Source organism: Acomys russatus, chromosome 13 (genome assembly GCF_903995435.1).
Source record: "Acomys russatus chromosome 13, mAcoRus1.1, whole genome shotgun sequence".
Lineage (NCBI taxonomy): Eukaryota > Metazoa > Chordata > Mammalia > Rodentia > Muridae > Acomys > Acomys russatus.
The window spans coordinates 48,149,362-48,171,930 of record NC_067149.1 but is presented as its reverse complement, the minus strand read 5'-3'; the positions used below and the strand labels follow the sequence as shown (position 1 = coordinate 48,171,930).

Genomic DNA, 22,569 nt, shown 5'->3' with positions numbered 1-22,569 from the left:
ACGTTCTGCCGTCATTGGCTTCCTCCTTCAGTGTTTCCAGGCTTGACCCGTTTCAGAACTAGAAGTATAAGGAGCAAGGGGACCAAGAGTGGGAATGAGCTTTGCCTTGTCTGAGAGGGAGGCCTCCTGCCGCAGGGTGGTGTAGGTAGAAGCAGGCCTCTTCCTGCCTCTCGGCTTCAGACTCTGAATCAGCACTTAAAAACAAGAGCCTGGTTTGGTTTCCATAGTGTGGGTGTGGGTGTGGGTGTGCGCGCGCGCGTGTCTGTCTGTCTGCACACGCACGCACGCGTGTGCACACACACACCCACACACACACACAGAACCAAAAAAAAAAAAGGTTTTTTGGTTTTGTTTTGTTTTTTCAAGACAGGGTTTCTCTTTGTAGCCTTGGCTGTCCTGGACTCACTTTGTAGACCAGGCTAGCCTTGAACTCACAGAGATCTGCCTGCCTCTGCCTCTGGGGTTACAGGCAAGCACCACCATGCCCGGCTCCAAAACGTTGTTTTTACTTAAATGGCTATTATACAAAAATAAGTTATTTAGGGGTTGTATGTTTGTATTCGTATGTGTACAAGCACATGTATGTAACATGCATGTGAAAGGCTAAAGCAGAACCTTGAGTGTCTACCCACCTTCATGTGTACATGGAACAGAGCTCGTGTAGGCTAGACCGGCTGTCTAGACAGCAAATCCCGGGAGGCAGGATCCACCTGTCTCCACCTCCCGAGCTCTTAGGTTACAAGCACACCCCACCAAGCCAGTCTTTTTACGTGGGGTTTAGGGGTCGAACTCAGGTCTTCGTGCTGGCAGAACAAGGACTTTACTAACAGAATTACCTCCCAGCCTAATCCAGGTGTTTCCAGCAACCTAAAGTCCTGCCAAAAAGAGATATCTTGCCTTTGCTTCCATCTGACTCTAGGTTGCTTGGCTGGTATTTCGGTTTTTTGAGACAGGATTTCTCTGTGTAATAGCCCTGGCTGCCCTAGAACTCTCTTCATAGACCAGGCTGGCCTCGAACTCACAGAGATCCGCCTGCCTCTGCCTCCCAAGTGCTAGAAGTACAGGTGGGCTTCCAGCTGACTTTTTTTTTTTTTTTTAAAGATTTCATTTATTACATTGTGTTTTGCCTGCATGTACGCCTGCACACCAGAAGAGGGCACCAGATCTCATTACAAGTGGTTCTGAGCCACCATGTGGTTGCTGGGAATTGAACCCAGGACCTTTGGAAGAACAGACAGTGCTCTTAACTTCTGAGCCATCTCTCCAGCCTCTTTGTCTTACTCTTAAGTGCAGCCTGCCCAGCTACTTCTTTGCCACTGAGGCCCACTGGGGCCTGCCCTGCTCTCTACCAGCCTCTTATCCTGCTTGGAACCCCTAAAGCAGCTCCATAGCCAGCTGGCCATGCTCTTGGCCCCAACTTTCCCCAGCTCACCCGAAGTGTGTCACCATTTTCCTCCCAACACTGCCACTGCAAAGTTGGTACCAGTCCTAGCAGTTAATGAAGGAGGCTGCGGTGGCTCCTTGCACTGGCAGCAGCCACAGACAGGTGTCTATGGAGGCCGCTGTGGACCTCATCTGTAGTTTTCCTTTTTAAACCGCCCTGTTCTGCATGAGGACTTCTCACGGTCTACCTTGCGGGGGAGGGGAATCGAGCACGCAAGATGCCTGTGCTCAGAGCTAAAAGCAGCAAGTTCGTTCCCCAGCCAGCATGCGTGTGGCATCCTGTGCAGGTCCCCTACTGTACCGCCCTCAGCGTCCCGCTGTCCTTCACACCACCACGGTCCAGTTGCCTCCCTCCCTGGGTCCGCAGGGACCTTTAGGGGCTTCCTAGGCAGAGGAGACTGGCCGAGGCTGAGAGCAGCTCTGGTCAGTGTGTGTGAAGTGAGGTTTTCCATGGTTGGCTCGGCACTGGTACTTTCCCTGAAGCACAGTGATTTGTGTTGTTTTGCTTCCCTTCGCTGGGTATAATTCTGAAGTAGCAGGTTTGCCCAGTCCCAGGGCAGCTGGGCGCCACATTATAAAACCATGTGGCCCTGGCTCGAGAACACTGCCAGGGTAGAGGACCTGTCAAGAGCATGTGGGAGGGGCGGTGCCCATTTCCCGCCTTCAGCTTCCTATTCCATGTGAACTTAAGGGAAGGGGCTACTGTGGCTGAGAAGAGTCCAGTCACCACACATTTCCACAAAACGGGGGTACAACAAGGAACGGACACAGAAGGATTCAGGGTATGGGGTTCTGTGAATAGAAAAGTGGGCCCCAACCTTATTCAACAGTCAGGTTCTACAAGACTCAAGTGCTAGGGTCTGTACACCCCAGTTCCTTCTTTGTGCAGGCTTGTGTGGCATTGTGGGTAACGATCACGTGATTAAGTCTTGTGTTTGTTTTAAACCTCTAACTGATTTTTGTTTTCTGTTCTGTATTCTGTTTTCATTTTTTAATCATCATTATCATTACTGTTCTGTTTTGTTTTCCGTTGCCATCCCCTTAAAAGTCGATTTATGTACCACACGCCTTGGCGTTCAGGAGAGCCTATTCAACAAAGGTAGTGTCTCATTCCCACTGGCCAGTCCTTGCATGCCTGTCTGTAATTAACCACTTGGACAGCCCTGCTGGGCCCTGCAGCCGCGTCCTCACTAACTGTGTCATACGTGCATGCAGCTGTCACAGTCAACCCTTGTTTAGTTGTGTCACAGAAAGAGGAGACGGTCACTCTTCCGTCAGCTGGAGTGCATGTCACCATGGGTTGGGGCAGAGTTGCCCCTGTGGGTCTGGGGTAGCCCGGCAAGGTAGGGTCATCGGCCTGCACTCTGAACCATTAGGGCACTGGGGCACTGTGATGGTACTAGAGGCCAACTTCTTCCTGTTAACCTTCTACTGTCATTTGAGCTTGAGGACCCAAGTTGAATGTTGGGTGATTACAGTCAAAAAAAAGTCTCTTGGTTTTCTTAGAGGAAAGAAAGAAGGTCTCACAAAAGAAGACAGTCTCCCCCTCCCTAGCCCCCCCCTCCACATTTGCCAGTGGCTGCCCAGCGTCTGACCAGGCACCGACTGCTTGGGAGTGTGGTAGCCCCTGTGTACAGGTGCCTGGGACATCCATCCGTGTCTGCATGGGTCTTACCCAGCTGCCTCCTCCAGGCTCACAGGCACCACCCCAACTACCCTGCCAGATCACTTCTACCATTGCCTCTGAAGACCCAAGCAGTCACCTACACTGTTCCTTTTTCCACCTGTGTTAGACTGGATTCACTGAGATTTAAGATGGAGGCAGCCATGTCTTCTTCAGATGGTAGCTACTAAAATCCCTTTGAAGCCTCCTCACCTGGAGAAAGTAATCCCAAACAAGACGTGAGGGGGAGCCCTCATTTTCCAACCCTTTTCTTTTTCTTGTATCTCAGAAGTAGGAGGCCAAGGGAAACCTTTTACAATGGTTTTTTGTTTTTGTTTTAAATCACCAACATACCTTTCAAAACCACAGATACCCATCTGTGGCATCAGTGATCTCAGTGCCAAAGGGATTCCTCTTTGTGGTTTGATCTCCTAACCCTGAGTCCCCATTAGGCCTCTTGTCTCTGTCACAGAGGCAACGTGTCTCACACTGGGGTCTCTGTGCCCTGTGGCGTTCCAGACTTCAGCAGGGGCAGTTAGCGTGAAGTCTCTCTGGCCCAGCCTCCCCCACCAGGCCCAGCTGGCTGCCAGGCAGCAGCTCCCATGGAAGGGGCCAGTCCTCCTCATAACCCTCGCCAGCTCGCCTCCACCCGCATGCAGCTGGCTTAGGAGCTCTCTCTTACCCTCTGCAGCCCAGAACCTACACAGAAGAGGAGTTGAGTGCCAAGCTGACCCGGCGCGTACAGAAGGCAGCGCGGAGGCAGGCCAAACAGGAAGAACTGAAACGGCTGCACCGGGCCCAGGTATACACGCGGCCCGCGGGCTGCCACGGGCAGGTGGAGATGAACCACCACCCTGTGTCCCCAGGGGGTCTCGTCGACAGCGAGGAAGGTGAAGAAGATAGGGCGTTCTTGTCTCCCACAATGACAACCTCAAAGGGCTTCAGCGCCGTGCTCTAGAGAAGCCCCATCTTTGGGGGGCCGTCTATAAAAACGGAGGTTCATGTTTTTAGTCTCCTGAAAGCCTTGGTCTAGAGTAGATGTCGAGTCAGCAAGTTCACTTGTAACCAGACTGTCAAGAGTCAGTTTGTGGCCTGAACCTCAGATAAGAAAGATCAGGGATTTCATAGGGAGAGCTCCGAAGTCTTCATCCTCAGGCCTCATCCTAGACCAGTGGTTCTCAGCCTGTGGGTTACAGCCCCTTTGGGGATCATGTACCATATGTCTCACATATCAGGTAGTCACATTACAGTTCATAACGGTAGCAAAATTACAGTTATCAAGCAGCAGCAAAAGTAATTTTAGGTTGGGGTCACAATGACATGAGGAAGTGTATTAAAGGGTCGCAGCGTTAGGAAGATTGAGAACCACTGGCCTAGACTGTTCTAAACGCGTCTTTTCCTAACTTACTGAGACACCCCACCTTACTTCTAGTCACCCCATCCAGTGCTTTACATTCTCCTCACCGTCAAGGTTTAATGAAATCGTTTTCAGATGCTTTCGCGCTATCCAGGGGAAAGATAACGAACCCCAGGATCCAGCTGCATGCAGCAGGCACACCACACTGACCGTAATGCCCCTTTCAGCATCTTGATACTATTTCGTCTTCTCCCTCTTCGGGTCTGCAGCCTGATTCTCCTCTGGGAGGCCAGAGGTTTATGCTCTTGTTTCTCTGTAGATCATCCAGCGGCAACTGGAGCAAGTGGAGGAGAAACAGAGGCAGCTGGAGGAGAGAGGCGTCGCCGTGGAGAAGGCGCTGCGAGGCGAAGCAGGTACCATCCGACTTCCTCTGTGAGGATGCTTGTTCTCAAAGAGAGAGCCTAGCTTGCTCACCGGGACGAGCCCATTGGGCATCGCCTCTGCTGGGACTCGGCTCCTTCTCTGTCAGGGTTTTCTGAGTTACTGGCATCACCTTATGTCCGAGCGGCCCATTCCTCAGCTTGCTGTTGCCACGAGGAACGAAACCCCAGGCCCTGTCACCTGTCGGTGGCAAGCCCCGGGCTTCCTCTTCCTCTTCCTGCTCCTTCTCCTCCCTCCCTACCATTTTCTGTAGAGGAAACTATCTGGGAATGAGAGCGATTGTCCCACAAGGAACCATCACAGAACTGTACTGAACAGGCCTCAGCCTGCTCTCCCCTGTGCTCCTCATGCTCCCAATTCCCTGGGCTCCCTCCAGCCCAAGCTGCACAGCCACAAAGCCCGCACCCTCTCCTGCGTGGGTTTCTGGCCTCCCTGGGTGAGCCCCGGCTTGTGTCCACCGAAGGCCAGTTGCAAAGAGCAGTGCTGGAGAGACTCGGGCTTGTCATCAGCCATTGTGGCATAGGCGTGCGGAGCTATTACAAGGGCCACGTGGTTGGAGCCTGCTGGGCTTGACACTGGTGGGTAGAGAGATGATTAGGAGGTATCCGAGCTGTCTCTGGGTCCAAGGTCAGCCCAGCTTTAGGCATGGAATGATTGACCTCTGCCCCCTCAAGATCCAGTCCCTGGATGGGATCCTCTTATGTCTGCAGGTGGCCACTGGCCTATGGGCTCAGCATTCATAGTATGAGGCAAGGAAAAAGGGAGGTCGGAGCCTCTTCTGCCTTCCTTCCAGACACAGCGAAGCAAGCTGGTAAACTCCCTGGCAGGCAAGCTAAAGAGCAAGTAGGAGGTCAGACGGGGCCAGCCGCTGCCACAGTGGCTTTCTGAACACTGGCCAGTGGTCTAGCCTCATTTCAAGGTGTGGGCCTGGTGTCGAGGATCCAGTTTTGCAACTGGCATTCCCAATGGAGGGAGTCAGGGCAGGCACAAAAGCAAATCTTTCAGCTGGGCGGTGGTGGCGTACGCCTTTCATCCCAGCACTTGGGAGGCAGAGGCAGGCGGATCGCTGTGAGTTCGAGGCCGGCCTGGTCTACAAAGCGAGTCCAGGACAGCCAAGGCTAACATAGAGAAACCCTGTCTTGAAAAAGAAAAAAAAAAAAAAAAAAAAAAAAAGCAAATTTTCAGGCCCTTTAAGTCACAGAAATTGTGGTCATCAGTCAGCTCAGTCATGATGCGCAGATGAAGATGGGTTGGGCCTCACCTGATGCTTGACCTAACGCTTGAAGCCCAGGCTGCCAAAGGGAGTGCAACTGCTCAAGCCGCTTTCTGTCCAGTTAAGAAGACTGGGAACCACTGGTACAAGGAACACTGGCCGCATGCTGAGCAGCAAAGAAGGGTTTCACCCACACTTTTTTTTTCTTTTTTTTTGGCTTCCTAATGCACCGCCATACCAATGGTGACCCCACCAACCTGCACGCCTCCGCCTGTCCCACTTCCTGAGCACTGAACGGGGTTAACCGTCCCTCTGGGATCCCTGGCTACAGAGCTGTAAAGCCCTGTCCTCTCCGCTACTCTCTTCATGCACGAAATGCCAGAAGGGATCTGGAGCATGCCTGTCACCTCTCTGCACATGACCTTCAGCTTAGGGGCAGCTATGTCCCACACCAATAAGTCTGCCGCATGAGCGAGTTTCCCAGAAGTGCTCTGCCCCTCCCCACTCTCAGAGAGCCGTTTCGGTTGACCGTGTCTGGACTGCGCTTAAGGTTCCATGCCACTGAAGCCTGTTTCTATACTGCACCGCCTCTGTCAAAGGCACTTCCGCTCCAGCTGCTTGCTGCCCGTGAGCCAGAAAGTGATGCCATGAAAACTTGAGAGGCCAGAGAGATGGCTCAGCAGTTAAGATTGCGTGCGTACTGCTCTTACAGAGGACCAGAGTTCAGGTCCCAGCACCCACATCAGGTGGCTCACAGCAGTCTGTAACCCCAGCTCCAGGAAATTGCCTCCCTTTCCTGAACTCCGTGGACATCAGTGCAGACAGACAGACACACACACGCGCGCGCACACACACCCTGAAATTCTCCTAATTCAGTGGTTTTCAACTTGCTTTGGCAGGAGAGCTCATTCTTAGCTGAGGCCTAAAACCCAAAAGAATTATTCTAAAACAATTTCTTTAATTAAAAAGCCATAATAAGTTCGAGGTCAGCCTGGTCTACAAAGTGAGTCCAGGATGGCCAAGGCTACACAGAGAAACCCTGTCTCAAAAAACCAAAAAAAAAAAAAAAAAAAAAAAAAAAAGCCATAATAAGCGTATAACAAGGCGTGGTGGCGCACGCCTTTAATATCAGCAGTACACCTTGCTTTGCCAAGAGAGCCCACTGTTCACAATTGTTAGCTGAGGCCTAAACTCACCGGGCGGTGGTGGCGCACGCCTTTAATCCCAGCAGAGGCAGGCAGACCGTTGTGAGTTCAAGGCCAGCCTGGTCTACAAAGCGAGTCCAAGACAGCCAAGGCTACACAGAGAGACCCTGTCTTGAAAAACCAAAAAAAAAAAAAAAAAAAAAGAAAGAAAGAAAAAGAAAAGAAAAGCTGTGCACACACACACAAACTTGAAAGGACATGTTCCAGCGAGAGCTGCAGCTACTTGGAAGCCTGGGTGCAATGCTTAGAGCACCCCGGCAGGTACATGTGCTTGCTCTAAGTGGGAGCCTTTTCTTTTTTAGCAGCTCACCTGGAAATCTCAGCACATGCAAATGCAACAGATGCGGGTGCTCACAAATAGAGCAGCTGAGCCACAGACAGCGATTCATCGTCTTTACAGGACGGAAAACAAATATAAGGGCTAGAGAGACGGCTCAGCAGTTAAGAGCACTTGGCAGCCAGCACCCGTGTCACTGCTCACAACAGTCACACAATCTGTAACTTCCAGTTCCAGGGGATCTTGTTAGCTTCCACAGGCACCCAGCATGCATGTGGCATAAGTACAAGCAGGCAAAACACTCATACACGTAACAATTATAAACAAGAAGGTCCCAAACATAAGCAGAAGCCCCCGGCATGCTATGGTGTGCTGGCAATGATACCTAAGCCACCTGAAGGACCAGCAGCTCTGAATCCAGCACCTCCTACGCCCTATAGGGACCCTTCTCAAGCGTCCCTATACAGTGGCACATGATCTTTGCCATTGGCAGCAGGACTTATTAATTAACTTCTTACCAATGTAGTTAGTTAGTTAGTTATTTTTAAAGGTTTATTTATTTATTATGTACATAATGTTCTGTCTGCCAGAAGAGGGCACCAAATCTCACTATAGATGGTTGTAAGCCACCATGTGGTTGCTGGGAATTGATCTCAGGACCTTTGGAAGAACAGCCAGTGCTCTTAACCTCTGAGCCATCTCTCCAGCCCCTTACCAATGTGATTATGACAAGCTCAGCATTCCTGACCACGAAGCAAAAGAAACTCGGACCTGACTGCCCCACAGAAGCCGGCTTACCTGGAGGTCTTCAGTGGGTCAAAAGTTGACATGTGAAACACTTGAGCAAGCTGTGCCTTATGTCTTCAAAAGTTAAAAGTCGCTATGGCCCAGGTATCTGGGGGACCCCCTGTGGCCCCTCTTGAAGAGCCTCAGGATTCATCAGAAGTTTGAAAGCCATGTTCTCATCCAACTCTGACTATAGGCAGATTTTGCAGAAAAAAACAATCCTGGACCAGGAGGTGAGGCTGTCTCGGCAGGTACACTGCGGAGGCTCTGTTGGGACATCTCCCTATGATGACTTTGTATCTCCAAATACACTCCTTTCCATTTCTTATATTTAACACTCCGCTCCCAGCATTGGTCTAGTGTCAGTTCCTAGTGACCTTGTGCCGTCCCGGCAGAGACCATTCTGGAGACTGAGTGTACACAGTAGCAGCAGCCTTTTCTGTTTCTCACTCCACTCCACATGTCAGTCTCGCTTACCTGGCTGAGCAAGGAACACAACAGCTTCTAGCTGCACTATTTAGCTCCTTCCCTGAGCTGTGCTAACCGAGCCAGAACCTGCCATCCTTCCTCATGTGGTTGTTTCAAGTCTCCATTGCTGTCAGTGGGGTCACATTTTGTTAGCCAAGATGCCCTTCCAGAGAAGAGATGTGGTCTGGAGATGCTGTCAGGTGATCTGTGTTCGTCGAAGCCTTCTGCATACACAGGCTGCTGCATGGATTAGCTCCAGGGTCCTGGAGACTAGGGCAAGGCTAAGACTTGTGGGACTCTTGTCCCTGAATCCAAGGGGAGCTTCTCTGTTTCTGTAACTCTGACTCAAGCTTAGAACCATCCTGGACTGGCCTCAAACATGAGCTGGAAAGCCCCTGGAGGGCACTCAGCTCTCCAACAAATCCATCCTTAGAAGGTTGTAGTTGCCGGGATCAGCACGCAGACTGTGAGGGATAGAGAATGGACAGACGTTTCGGTGTGCTCTGAGCCCTAAAAGCCACCAGCTCAAGACTCACTTGCCACCTTACCTGCCTCAGACAGGGTGCTGGTGGATAGTGCCAACAGCCAAGAAATAAGGGTGGCTGTGGCCACAGCCTCAGAGCATCTAGGGTAGGATTTCTGCCAGTGTCACAGCTCATTTCTTATCTAGAAAAAAAAAAGTTCTCTGAAGATGGGGGGCCTAAACCTCAGAAGACATGGGACTTTCATCTCAAGCCCTTTCAGCAAAGTGGTTTCTGTAAGGAGACCACGCTCGCCACTAATGGAGTCACTTGCAAGTTACTTGGTTTCCAGAGATTTCTTTTTCTTTTCTTCTCTTTTCTTTTTTTTTTTTTTCTTTCTCTTACTCCCCGCCTAATGATCATCTCTTGAAAGCTTTGCCTTGGAGCCTCTAATATTCAGAAACTAAGAGAGTACCCCATGGTCTACCCTTAAACTTTCTTAAATCTTAGGCAAGGTTGCCTTCCAGAAGGGCTGGAGTTCCCAGCAATGCCAAGTCCCATCCTCACTGAGTCAAGGTGCTTGAACAGGAACAGGAATCTCCCTGATGTTGGCTGGCAACTCCATCCACAATGGTGTTGGGCTCACCCTGCCCCACCCCCCACCCCCATACCACGAACTGCAGAGATGGCCTGTGTGTGTGCATGCCGTGCTTTCCAGACATGCACGCTTTCCAGATGCTGCACCAGGCTCTCTCATGCTACTTCCGTCTGTGTTGTATGTGCCACGCCCTTGAAAGCTTTTGGGTCGGGGTGGCAGCAGGGTCATCTGATCCAGTAACTCACGTCTTCACTGATTCCTTGTTGTAGACTATTGGGGAGAGTCTTATTACAGTGGCCTCATCGACTTGCACCTGGGTGGTATGTATAGCACGCTGCCACTAACCCCAAGACGCCCTTCCCTCGTGTCCTCCATCCCAGTCCCTGCTCCTCAGTGAGGAGAAGCCAGCCTGATAACCAAATGGCAAAGCACCAAACCCTTTTCCAGGCTCAGTGTCAGAGCACTCTCTCAGTATGCGCCAAAGCCCTGGGTTCCATCCCGGGCACAACCAAAGAGAAACAGCAGATGATTTAAGATAGCTCTTGCTGCTTGAGGCTTTTCTAAATTTTTATTAAAAAACAAAGCGCACAGCCGCAGCCCCATACACCCTGCATCTGCATCCTGGTCCCTTGCGTGTTCTGCCTTTGGGCAGCAGTTCATTCTCACTCAAGTCAGGACTCTTCACGCTGAGTCTCAGTCCTTACAATGTGTAGGTTCACATCCACTAGGATGCCCACTGCAGGGGTGCTGCCGATGCAAGCATGGGCTGGGGGGTGTGACTCAGTGACAGAGCCCTTGCCTAGCATGGCCAAGATGCCATCCCCAGCAGCCAGAGACAGAATATGTTTTTAAATATAAAAACAGCAGAGTCAGCTTCAGCTATTTCTTACTTCAGGTGTGTCATGTCGTCCCTAGAGCCTGAGAAAAGCTTTGCTGTTGCTGCCTCTGCTCAGAGTCACAAGATTTAATCACTTGGTTGAATCCATAATGTCCCTTCCTCACTGGGTCCAGGGACTCAATTAGCACTGACCCACTGATCTCTTGGGGCTCATTAGACATGCAGATTCTCAGACCCCAGCCCAGACTCTCTGAGTCAGAAACTCCACACGCAGGAGGTCTGGGCGTCTGTTCTTATAGACTTCCCTGCTGGGCTTGATCCCTCGAAAGCAGGAGAGGCCTGGCCACATGGGCCTGAGCATTTGTCGTCATCCTGTACAGAGCTCAGCAGAGAAATAGCCCGTCTGGAGTCTCGCTCCTAGAAGGCCACCACTGCTGTAAGATAAGTGGGTGTCCAGCAACTGGCTCTCAGGTGTGGCAGAGCAACTGGGGGGGGGGCGGGGAGGCTTCTCCTCAGGCACCCTGATTTCCTCACCACCCTTGGGGATGCCGCTCCTCCTGAGAACATAAGTGCAGGACAATAGGAACTTTGTTCCTCTTCCCTACCCTTTCTCATTAGAAAGGCACTTCCCAGCGCCCTCATTTAAAAGCGAGTGGCGGCCCACACCTTTAACCCCAGCCCTTTAAAATAAATCTTTAAAAAGGGGGATGCGAGCTGGGTGTGGTGGCATGCGCCTTTAATCGCAGCACTCGGGGAGGCAGAGGCAGGCGGATCACTGTGAGTTCGAGGCCAGCCTGGTCTACAAAGTGAGTCCAGGACAGCCAAGGCTACACAGAGAGACCCTGTCTCCAAAAACCAAATAAATAAATAAATAAATGCAAGCCATCCTTGTCTACATAGTGAGACCCTATGCGCACGCACTAAGCCATTCCTGCAATCTTCTCTTAGCACAGGGGAAACCTAAGGGAAGGCTTGACATGAGTTTGAAGCCAAGCTGGGCTAGTATGAGACTGCCTCAAGAAAAATCCCAGAAACAAAAATATATAGAAATAAAACCAGAGCCAGGAGACATCTCAGTCAGCGTCTGCCATTTAAGTATGAGGAATTGAGTTCGAGTCCCCAGGAAGGACCCACATTAAAAAATAAAAATGAAATAAAAGCCAGGCGCGGGGCTACACACTTGTAATCCTCGTGCTGGGGAAGCAGAAACAGGAGACTTCCTGTGCCTTGCTGTCCAGCTAGTCTTGCTGAGCTCTAGGTGCAATAAGAGACCCTGTCTCAAAAACTCAGGTGCTGGACTGGCGAAGTGGCTGGTTGATGAAAGGCCCTTGCTGTTGAGCCTGAAGCTCTGAGTGAACCCACATGAAAGACAGAATCGACTCCTCCAAGTTGCCCATGTGTACAGTGACATGTTCATGCCACCCTCACGCCATCAATAAATAAGTAACGGAATAAATACAGTATAGTGTATAGTTATAATGGGCTGCAGATATGATTCAGTGGTTAAGAGCACTTGCTGCTCATCCAGAGGACCAGAGTTCAATTCCCAGCATCCATGTGAGGCAGCTCACAACCACCTGTAGCTGCAGCTGCAGGGGACCTACACCCTCCTATGGCCTCTGTGAGCACCTGTGCACATGTGCACAGACAGGCACACACACACACACATAAATAAATAAAAGTAAGTAAAAATTTAAAATGAAAGATGAATGTAATAATAAAAAGCATTTAAATAGTGTTGTGATTGATGAATACATCACATGCCAACACTTTGCCTCCATACTCACGCGTACGTGCATACGAATGTGAGTAAAATAAATTAATCCAAAGCCAGGCCTAGGGGTGTAGCTCAGTGGCAGAGCACTCGCCCAGTATGCATGAGGTTCTGGGCCCCACCCCGTGCACCACAAAAACACAACACAACCCTCTCTTGATTCCTGTGAGGTCAGCATCACATCCATAGACATGCCACTGATCTGGAGGTAAGGACCCTTGGCTCCTCGTGTAGGTGACATGAGTCGGCCTCTGCATCCTTCATCCCAGTTGTATGTTTCCAGGGATGCACTTGTTCACAGGCCTCTCTCAGGGTCCCCCTCATGGCCATTGATGCTGAAAAAGGGCTGATGCTTGCTCCCAGTTAACAGACCCCCGTCTTGTCTAATACCCTGACCTCCCCTCCTTGCCTCCCTCCTAACAGTTCTCTAAGTTATGTCGATGCTGAGGTCATCTCTACACATGAAAAGATAATCTACATTTGGGACATTGTGGAGGGAGTGGTCCAAACCCACTTCTTGCCACATAGCCCACGCCTCCCGCTTGAGATACTGGCTTGTGCCCCGTAGACTGTCTCCCGTGTATGTCTTGTATGTTGTCTTTAACCCACTGCTCAGGTAAGGGAATGCAGTGGGCTGTTTTCTGTGGCTCCAGACCTCAAATTCTAACTGTGGATTTAGTATGCTAGGGGACTCTGGGGTGAAATGAAAGAAGCAAAAAAAAAAAAAAAAAGAAACTCAGTTTATCTTTGAAATTTTCAGACCACCACTCCCTCAGTCAGACACCTTGCTGCTTCTGATCCTCATCCCAGAGCCTCGTAGCTTCCCCTTGTCGGCCTGACTTGCTCGTGGCACAGCCGCCATGTGGGTTCTGCCGACATTTAGGCAGACACTGCTGCCCGATGAAGGAAGATGCACTCCTTTCTGAAGGGAGGCACTTGTGTACTCAAAGAATGAGCAAGGGTCATGAGGCTGTCCCCTCAGCACACCTGAGAGGCCGACAGAAATACCACAGTTGACCTTGTGCAGAGTCTGCTGGTGTTTTCCCTTTGGGCACAGATCTTAATATTCATTCTTTGAGGACTAGTTGTCCTTTTGAAAGCGGGATCTTGAAGTGGAGAAACCAGCTTTCTCTCCATTCCTGCTTCCCTAAAGGGCCGTGTGTGGACCGTGGCATCACCTTACTGGGAACAGAGCTCTAAGCAGCACTTGGAGTGTTAGGAACTCCATTTCTCACCCGAGAAGGCCAGACCCCTGCCCTTCGCTGTGCCTGCCCACCACAGTGCCTCAGCAGGGTCCTCCATAGCTCTTAGCCTGCCGCACACAAGCTTGAGACTCACATTAAAAGTTTCTTCAGGCCAGGTAATGGTGATGCACATCTTTAATCCCAGCACTCGGGAGGCAGAGGCAGGAGGATCTCTGTGAGCTCAAGGCCAGCCTGGTCTATAGAGTGAGTTCCAAGACAGCCAAGGTTACACGGAGAAACCCTGTCCCCTCCCCCCCAAAAAACCACATGTAACTTCTGATTTCATAGACCCTCACTTCTCACTTCATCTCAGAGGGGAGTGGAAGGCTTAGAAATGTGGCATGGAGGACTGAAAAGGGATCGGCGGTCACGAGTGAGTTGGACAGGGGCCTAATATGGCCTGTTGGTTCGCTCCTGAGTGACTTCTGCCCACTTATTTCCTTTCCTTGGACATTGGTAGGTCGCTGCCTTTCTGGTCAAGCTGAACATTTACCTGGCTCAGTTTTTACATGATATTTTGAAGCATGGGCGGGGGGGGGGGGGGGAACCTCAGGTGCACGTTCATATCCACGTTGATCTCAGGTCTCCCATATTCTATTTCACCAATAGTCTACAGATTGGTTCTTGTTAGCACAGGCGTCTGCTGGCCCTGTCACACACATGTCATCTGTGCCAGCAGCCTTACCTGTCTTACACTTCTGCACCAGCCACCTGAATCCCCAGCCTGGGCCTCAGTGCTTGTGATTGCCCTGGTTGGGCCTGGCCCTTAGCCTTGCCATGCAGGCCCTTCCCTGTGCTGGCGAAGGCTTTGGTTCTGGATAAATACACTTGAGGTTGGGGAGTAAGAGCAGTTGAGCATAATCTCAGCCAATGAAGATTTTGCCTTTTGTTTTTGTTTTGGGCACAGGGTTTCTCTGTGTAGCCTTGGCTGTCCTGGGCTCCCTTTGTAGACCAGGCTGGCCTTGAATTCACAGTGATCCACCTACCTCTGCCTCCCGAGTGCTGGGATTTAAGGCGTGCGCCACCAAGGCCCACTGCCAATTTTATATAAGACAGAATTGACTAGTAACAAGAACCCATTCTTCATACCCAGCCCTCCAGAAAATTCTCTAGGCCTAGGATGTTACTCAGTGGCAGATCACTGAGCAGCGAGAGGCTCTATCCCCAGTAACAACAAAAAGAGGCCAGGCATTCTAGGCTACATAGTAAGTTCCAGGCACCCTGGGATATGTGAGAATCCATTCGGATAATTAATTAGTCAATCAATCAGTTAACTAGGTCAGGCATGATGTCGCATGCCTGTCATGCTGGCAGCAGAGGATTGTGGGTTTAAGGCCAACCTGGGCTACCTAAGACCCTGTCTTGAGAGAGGGGAGAGAGAAAAGGGAGCTGGAGACATAGCTCCGTTGTCAGAGTGCTTGCCTGGCATGCGCAGAGCTCTGGGTTGAGTCTCCAGCACTGCAGAGATTGTTCATGGGGGTGCACACGCCTGCAACCTCAGCGCTGGGGAGGTGGAGACGGGGTGCATAGAGCAAGCCAGAGTCCCAGGGACAGGAGAATGCTGCCAGGAAAGAAGCACCCTACTCCCTGGCTCTGACACCTTCAGTGTCTCGCGGTCCACAGCAGGAAGCGTAGCTGGAACAGAATACTCTCATCCCTGGGCCTCCCCTGACTGTGGGTGAAACCTGCTGCAGCACATCAGAAGGGAAGGTGTGGCGCCGACGCTCATCCTGCAGAAGAGCCACGACTGACAGTTGCAGGCCGGGTGTTTAGAACTCCACACTCAAATGGACAGTGCCCAGCTCTAAAATGAAAGACGAGTTTCCTGGCAGTCTAGACAGGGCGGGGCTGGTGTGTCTGAAATGAGATAGGCTAGGGCTTGTGGGGTCTTGCTGACAAGGACTCTGTCCAGCCTTAAGCTTGTAGTGATGCTCCTTGTCTCGGGAGCCTTGAAGGTGTCCAAGATGGGTACAGATAGGAGGCCTGATCCCCAGAATTTCCCCCAGCCCCAAACCAGCTCCTTTACACCCAGGAGTCCTTGGATCTTGCTTGCCCACTAGCTTTCTTGTGACCACTCTCCTCTTTGTCCAATCAGAAATGCCTTCCTGTTGGGTGATGGTGGAGCATGCCTTTAAATCTCAGCATTTGAGAGGCAGAGGCAAATGGATCTATGTGAGTTCGGAGCCAGCCCAGTCTACAGAGTGAGTTCCAGGACAACCAGAAATACACAGAGAAACACTGTCTCATAAAACTGAGGGGTGGGGGCAAGTGAGAAGAGATGATATCCTGCTTTGGATTGTAAAGAAAATAGAACTAACTGTTGACACCGTCCCTGTGCTTAGCCAGGGATGACCTTAACTTTCAAACCTCCTGCCTCTGCCTCCTAAATGTTGGATTGCGTGCATTCTCCTCCATGCCCAGGTTGTAGACATTTCTCCCATAAATTATTCTCACCTTGTCCTTAAAATAAACCCATGATCCTTGTAGGTAGTTCTGGCTCTTTCCAATATTAGCCGCTTTAAATGTATCCGGGCAGAATTGAAAGGCTAGACTAGAAATGGGGGAGCTCAAGTCATCTCCCCTGACAGCCCATGCTGTCCCTGAGGGGTCTCTGAGCTGTGGGAGTAGAAAGGGCCAATGTCTTAGCCCCTCCAGGCTTGGCTAGCACACTCTCTCATGTAAATGAGATACTCAGCCCTCCTCTGCCTCAGCCTTGCAGTCACAGCCCATAGCAATTTGAACAATAAAAGACCAGTGTGCTCTACCTAAGCTCAGGGTGTTGCAGGTTTATAGCTCAATGGCCGAACACTTGCCTAGCATGCTTGATGTCCTGGGTTCAAACCCTAGCGCCGCAGAAAGGGGCAGGGAGGAGAGACTAGATCCAGCAAACCAAAACATCTGGTGCTCACTTCTCCATAAAAGGCAAAGACGTTGCTATCAAAGTCGGCGCCCCTGTGCTTGCATGCTCTATTCAGATTCTGGTTTGGAATGGAATTCCCCATTAGACCACTTTTTCTGTTCCATTTCTTCTTTCTAAAATAGCACCTATTAGGTTTCTTTTTTTTTTTTTTCTAATTGTGAGTGATAGGTGTTCATCATGGACATGTTGGAGGCTACAAAGCAAGTCTTGTGGGTGAGCCTTCCTCCCTAATCCTATTCTTAAACTTCTGTTCTCAAGATAAAGGTTGTACAAGGCATGTGATGAGGATAAGCGTGTAGGATCTATTGGGGGATGTCCAGGAAGTAGTGTATGTCTTTAGGTCTATATATCCAGGCGCCTGCCTGACTTCGGATTTGTGTTGCTTACATACTGTGTCACTGCCCGTCGCTAGTGAGTATGGTGTCGTACCAGCTCTACTCGTGTGTCACTAGAGTCCCAGGAAACAGCAGAGAGAGTTGATGTGATGCTTATGGGATTTCTCCAGGTTTCTGAGCCCCAGACAGACTTTATGCTCCAAAGCCAAATAGGTCAATTATGACAGAGCAATTTTTTGGAAAAGACCCAAGCATCAGCTCTTCGTTGCTGTGGAGATGAGATAAAAGCATTTTACACACTCTGGCTTTGGTTTGGAGGTTGTGCCCAGTATCAGGTTTACTGTGCACACAATACTAGGTAGGACAATGGAAGTCTTTAAAAGAAAAGGAGACTGTGGTCCCTGCCTTTATCCCACTGCAGTGTAGAATGGCCAGTCCAACAGTAGCTAGATGTTCCAGTCCTCCTGTTAACCTGAGCCGTTCTCGCCATGGGCCACCTCTGTCCCAGTCCTCCCATGGCCAAAGGCCTTACCTTCTGGATTTCCTGTTTCCTGTGTGTGCTCCTGTGGTTCTGTGATGGTCCCTTGCTCCGCTCCTCTCCCTCTTCCTTAAATGACGATCAGGTTTGTAGAGATCTCTGCACACTGTCTCTCAGTCGCCCGTCACTACTCTCACCAAGTGTCACTGCAAGTTGTTGACTTGTCTTGTCAGCTCACCCCCCTTTTGGTCTCACAGTCCACAGTGTGACGCCACCCCTCAACTGTGGCATTGGATGCCTCCAAAAGGTGGAAGAGCCCAAAGAAAAGGGAGGGTGGTTGGTTTTCCATAGCCCATGGGAGGGGTAGTGCTACTGGGTCTTTGAAGTCATGTCCTGTGTTCATAGTTTCCCCTAGCTTCCCTGGTTTGGAATGCAGGGCAGTGCACAGCTGTCAGCCCCTACAGGCCTATGGCAAGATTAAGACGCCACTTGTGCAGATTCAGGGTTCCTGTGGGCATGGTGACAGACCCTTCTTGTCCCTTAGAGTTGTGGAAAAGCTAGCTTAAGCTCTTGCACACCTGTCAGTGCTGACATCTCAAGAACGTTTTATGTAGTTTTTGTTGGTGACCCCAGTAACTTGTACACCTAGAAGCAGCACCGGCTGCGTATTTAGAAAGTCTGTTGCATGGAAGTAGGCAGACCTGCCCAAGGCCACTGGCCACCATATGATAATGTCCCAAAGTCACTATATACCCTCAGCAGCTACTGCTGCCTGCAGCCTGGGCCAGCTCTTGTTCAATTTCTGTGCTGAAAAAAAAAGGACTTAATTCATTTGTAGACTTTGTTCCCCCCGTTTCTGCCTCTCCATTCTTGTGGATTTTTTTTTTCTTTTCTTCCTGTTGTTCCTCTCTCACCTTTTCTGTTTTTTGTCCTCTGCCTGTTTTTATTCCACCTTCCCCCCTGCCCGCCCCCCCCATCCCTCTCCACCTCCAAATTCCTCGCCTCCTTTCCCTCTCTTTCCTTCTTTGTCTTTCTCTGTCTCCTCTTCCTCTTCCTCGTTTGGTCCTTTTTGAAGTTGAGCCCAGTGGCGGGACTCCACGGCGTAGACCTCTCTCCTTCTGCCCTTGCTGTGTCCAGGAAGGTAATGTAATCTTGTCCACCTATCCCCCACTGCCTCCTAGGGGCCGCAGCCACCACAGTCCAACAGGGAGCCAAGGCCCGGCAATTGTTCTCCTCTCTCTCTCTCTCTCTCTCTCTCTCTCTCTCTCTCTCTCTCTCTCTCTCTCTGACTCCTGAAAGCCCTACTTCAGAATGTCATGAGTATGTGGCAGTTTCTTACAAGGCACAGTATCCCTTTGACTATGTGAGGGAGGATGGGTACAGAGGGAAAAGCCAAAGAGCCTGTGGGCTCCAGTGTCTGCAGGCTGCAGTCCTGCCTACCATCGCTGCTCAGGGCCTTGGAGCCAGTAAGCCGAAGGTCAGGAACAGGGGAGGAACCTCGTCTGTGGCAGTGGTTTGTATCGGCAGAGTCAAGGAATACTGTCCTTACAAAGACTGGTCTACACAAATGCCCCCCCCCGAGTTTTGTTGTTGTTTTCCTCCAGCCACTAAAACCAAATGTCTCTACCTTATGTCTTGCTGCGTGTGTCTTGTTTTGTTTTAAGTTTGTCTGACTTGAAGTCTGTTGTGGTGATTAGATTGTCATTGACAAGGCATGTGGGCAGGGGATGGGCAGTGTGGCCATGACTAACCCCTGCTAACCTCTCCGTGGCTCTCATATGTGACCACCCACCCCGCCACATCCCCTTGCTCATCGGCCATGACCAAGCTCCACCATGGCTCATGAGCAGTGTCCCAATGTCCCATCCCTTCCCTCCTCCCTTCCCCCCCCCCCCCCGCCCCGGTGGAATTTGGGGTCTTTACTTGCTGGGATGTGGGAAGGAGGGGGACAGACTTGGTGCGCTCGTGGCTTGCCACTCTGGACAGCTTGCATGCCTCAGGACTTCATCTCCATGGCCACACGGGCACACTGTGCAGAGACGCTCCAGAAGGAATGCGTGGAACTGGGCTGGAGGCTGTTTTAAAGCCGAAGACCCAAGTCTATTGGAGTGGGGAAGGAGAGCTTGGGTCCCCGGACCTGTAGGCAGGCTCGACAGGCCGAGATGGAGGTGTCCATCTTTTGAGAGTAGAGCTTGGGGCCAGGACCCCCGTGTCAGGAGTGAGGTGCATGTGTGCCTGGCACAGTGCTGATACTAACTAACCCTTGCTTGGGTCAGTTCTCTCTCCAGGGTGTGGTCACTGGCTAAAGACTTAGGCTTAGGCCTGACATGTGTCCAGCATACAGTGAAAGAGCTTTGGCCCTTGACTAGTGTGAATGAGTTGGGAAGAGGCAGGGTAGAGCAGGTGTGAGTCCGACACGGGAAAGGCACCCGAGTATGTCGTCAGTATTCTTGTGCTAGGGTGTTTCTCAGACCTGGACCATCCACCCCAAGTAAGCAGAGGGGACTTAAGGAGTTCCAGTCTGACACTTCTTAACCCGAGGCCTGTGAATGGACCTCAGGAAGCCCTCAGACACCCTGAGCTCTGTGTAAAATTACTTGATGTTAGGCTGGAAGTGTAGTTCAGTGGTTGGGGCATTGCCGAGTACATATGCAGCTCTGTGTTCCACCCTCAGCACACAGAGCACTACTAAGGAAAGTCTGTGTCCACGTGGGCAAAGAGCCACTGACACACGGTGCTTTTGAGGCAGGGTCACTGAGCAGCTTTGTAGGCTACTTTGTTACTTCCGGGATGGTTTGGTTCCTGAGAAAGTCTTTCCTCCGTGCTCCTGCTGCAGTTAAGCCCAGGGGTGTGGCCTCTCCTGATGGACACTCAAGTCAGCAGGTGGCAGAAGAGTAAGAACAGCTACCTTCCTCAGCCCCAGGTTCCACTGGTGAGAACCGTGACAGCCACCTTGATGCTGGGGTGTTTGCAGGCTGCGTGCTGAGAAGGGGTCTGTTGGGGGGGTTGTAGCTCAGCAGTAGGGCATTTGCCTGGTAGGCATGTGTCTAGGTGAGTGTACTACAACAACAACAACAAAAAAAACGGTGTCTTCGTGGTCAGACTGGGACGCGGTGGTGAAGTGTCAGGGGCCTCTGAAAGAGACAACTACCCAGGAAAAAGCAGGGTTAAAAGAGGAAAGAACAAGTGTAGAACTGGGCGTGGTGGCACACAGGCCTGTAATCTCAGACCGTGCAGTGATGGAGAGAGGAGGATGAGGAGTTCAAGCCCAGCCTGGGGATACAGGAAGCCTTACCTTAAAGACAACGTATAATTTACACATTTATACTCCTCCCAACTATGAGACTGTTTTCCCCCAAAGGGGCCTAGAAAGGGAGAGAACAAGCCATTTCATACACAGCACACAACACTGTGCAGAGTTAAGCTTGTAAGGAACCAGTCGCTCAGCACAAGGCCCGGGCGGGACTGATGGAAAGTCTAGGTCTGCCGGGCCCTGGGGTGGACACGACACAGCAGCGACCTGTCGTTCTCTGCCTCCTGGTCCCCGTCAAGGCTGTAGGCAAACTGTGGGCCTGGCTTGGGACTGTTCCGGCGGCATCTTGCTTGGCTCTTTGCACATTTGCCCCAGTGTGACAAATCCTTCTGGGCTGGGAAACCTGAAACTGGATCCCCTCGAGTGACCCTCAGTCTCTCACACAGGCATGGGCAAAAAGGATGACCCCAAGCTGATGCAGGAATGGTTCAAGCTGGTCCAGGAGAAAAACGCCGTGGTGCGCTACGAGTCGGAGCTCATGATCTTGTGAGTAGCGCTGAGCGTCAGGGAGCAGCTGCCGCAGAGGGCCGCCCGTGCTTGGTGCGTCTCAGCAGGCACAGCTGTCCCTGTTGGCAGGGTGAGAGGACTGCTCCCCAAGTCACTGTTGCTGTCTCTCCCCGTCTCAGTGCCCGGGAGCTGGAGCTGGAAGACCGGCAGAGCCGGCTGCAGCAGGAGCTGAGGGAGCGGATGGCTGTGGAAGGTAAGCAGAGGAGGGGCAAGTGTGTGGGGAAGGTGACGTGGGCCACTGTCCCAGGCCACACATGCCTCATCCCTTCGGCCACTTGGCAGATCACCTGAAGACCGAGGAGGAGCTTTCAGAGGAGAAGAAGATCCTGAACGAGATGCTGGAGGTTGTGGAGCAGAGAGACTCCCTGGTGGCCCTGCTGGAAGAGCAGAGGCTGCGGGAGAGAGAGGAGGACAAGGACCTGGAGGCTGCTATGCTGTGCAAGGGCTTCAGCCTGGACTGGTCCTGAGCCTGGCTACCCTTGTGTTCGGTAGATTGGCACCCACCTGACCTGGCTGCGTGCTCCCAGACCACTTGGATCCAGGTTCAGAAAAGGCCTGGGGCATCCCCGGAGGGTAGTGCTCAGGCACCTGTGCCCTGGGAAGACCCCCAGGTGAGGGTTATCCTCTGAGGTGACTCCGCCTCCTAGGAGAGGCCACCCAGACTTCCCACCCAGGAGGGGAGGCGATGGGTGTGTTTGATGTGTGCCCCAGAGGAAACTCTTTCAGGTCCCTGAGGGCTTGCTGCCTGGTACCTCTTTCTTCCCTCCGCTGGTAAGAGAGAGACTCGGCTCCTCCTCAGAGCCGCTGCCACCACAGAGCATCTGCTGAGCAGAGTAGCCACTGCCCTCATCGCTCCCTGAAGCACCACCAAAGAAAGTCACAGAGGCATCTACAGAAAAGGGCCGTGGATGGAGATCCAGCAGGGAGCCACACCCATAAGGGTGATACCCACCCTACGGTGGTTGCCTGGGGAAGTCGGACAGTAAGCAGGTTCATTATGCAAGTTAGAAGGGTGCAGGAGGGGTCTGCCCCACCACACACTGGATCCCCAGTGGCCAAGTGCCCCGGGGCCTCTCACATGGGCAGTGGCCTGAGGCCCATGGATTGCTGTGTTTTGCTTTTAGTTCACAACTATTTTTGACACTGGAAAGTACTGACTTTGGGAGAGCTGACGGAGGCCCTATGTTTCAACCCCGCCCCCCCCCCCCCCCCCCCCCGCCCTCATTGACAGACAGGCGCCTTTCCTGG

General features: G+C 51.6%; 1 protein-coding gene across 1 annotated transcript in view; it reads left to right on the top strand.

Moving 5' to 3' along the window:
* Mical3 (microtubule associated monooxygenase, calponin and LIM domain containing 3) overlaps positions 1 to 22,245 on the top strand; it is a 178,267-nt gene extending 156,022 nt beyond the window's left edge. The window contains exons 28-32 of the mRNA XM_051155279.1: positions 3,798 to 3,908; positions 4,783 to 4,876; positions 21,201 to 21,300; positions 21,441 to 21,514; positions 21,604 to 22,245. Coding sequence (XP_051011236.1) covers positions 3,798 to 3,908; positions 4,783 to 4,876; positions 21,201 to 21,300; positions 21,441 to 21,514; positions 21,604 to 21,788 — 564 coding nt within the window. The 3' untranslated portion in view covers positions 21,789 to 22,245. The remainder of the gene's footprint in view (positions 1 to 3,797; positions 3,909 to 4,782; positions 4,877 to 21,200; positions 21,301 to 21,440; positions 21,515 to 21,603) is intronic.
* Positions 22,246 to 22,569: the final 324 nt, after the last annotated feature.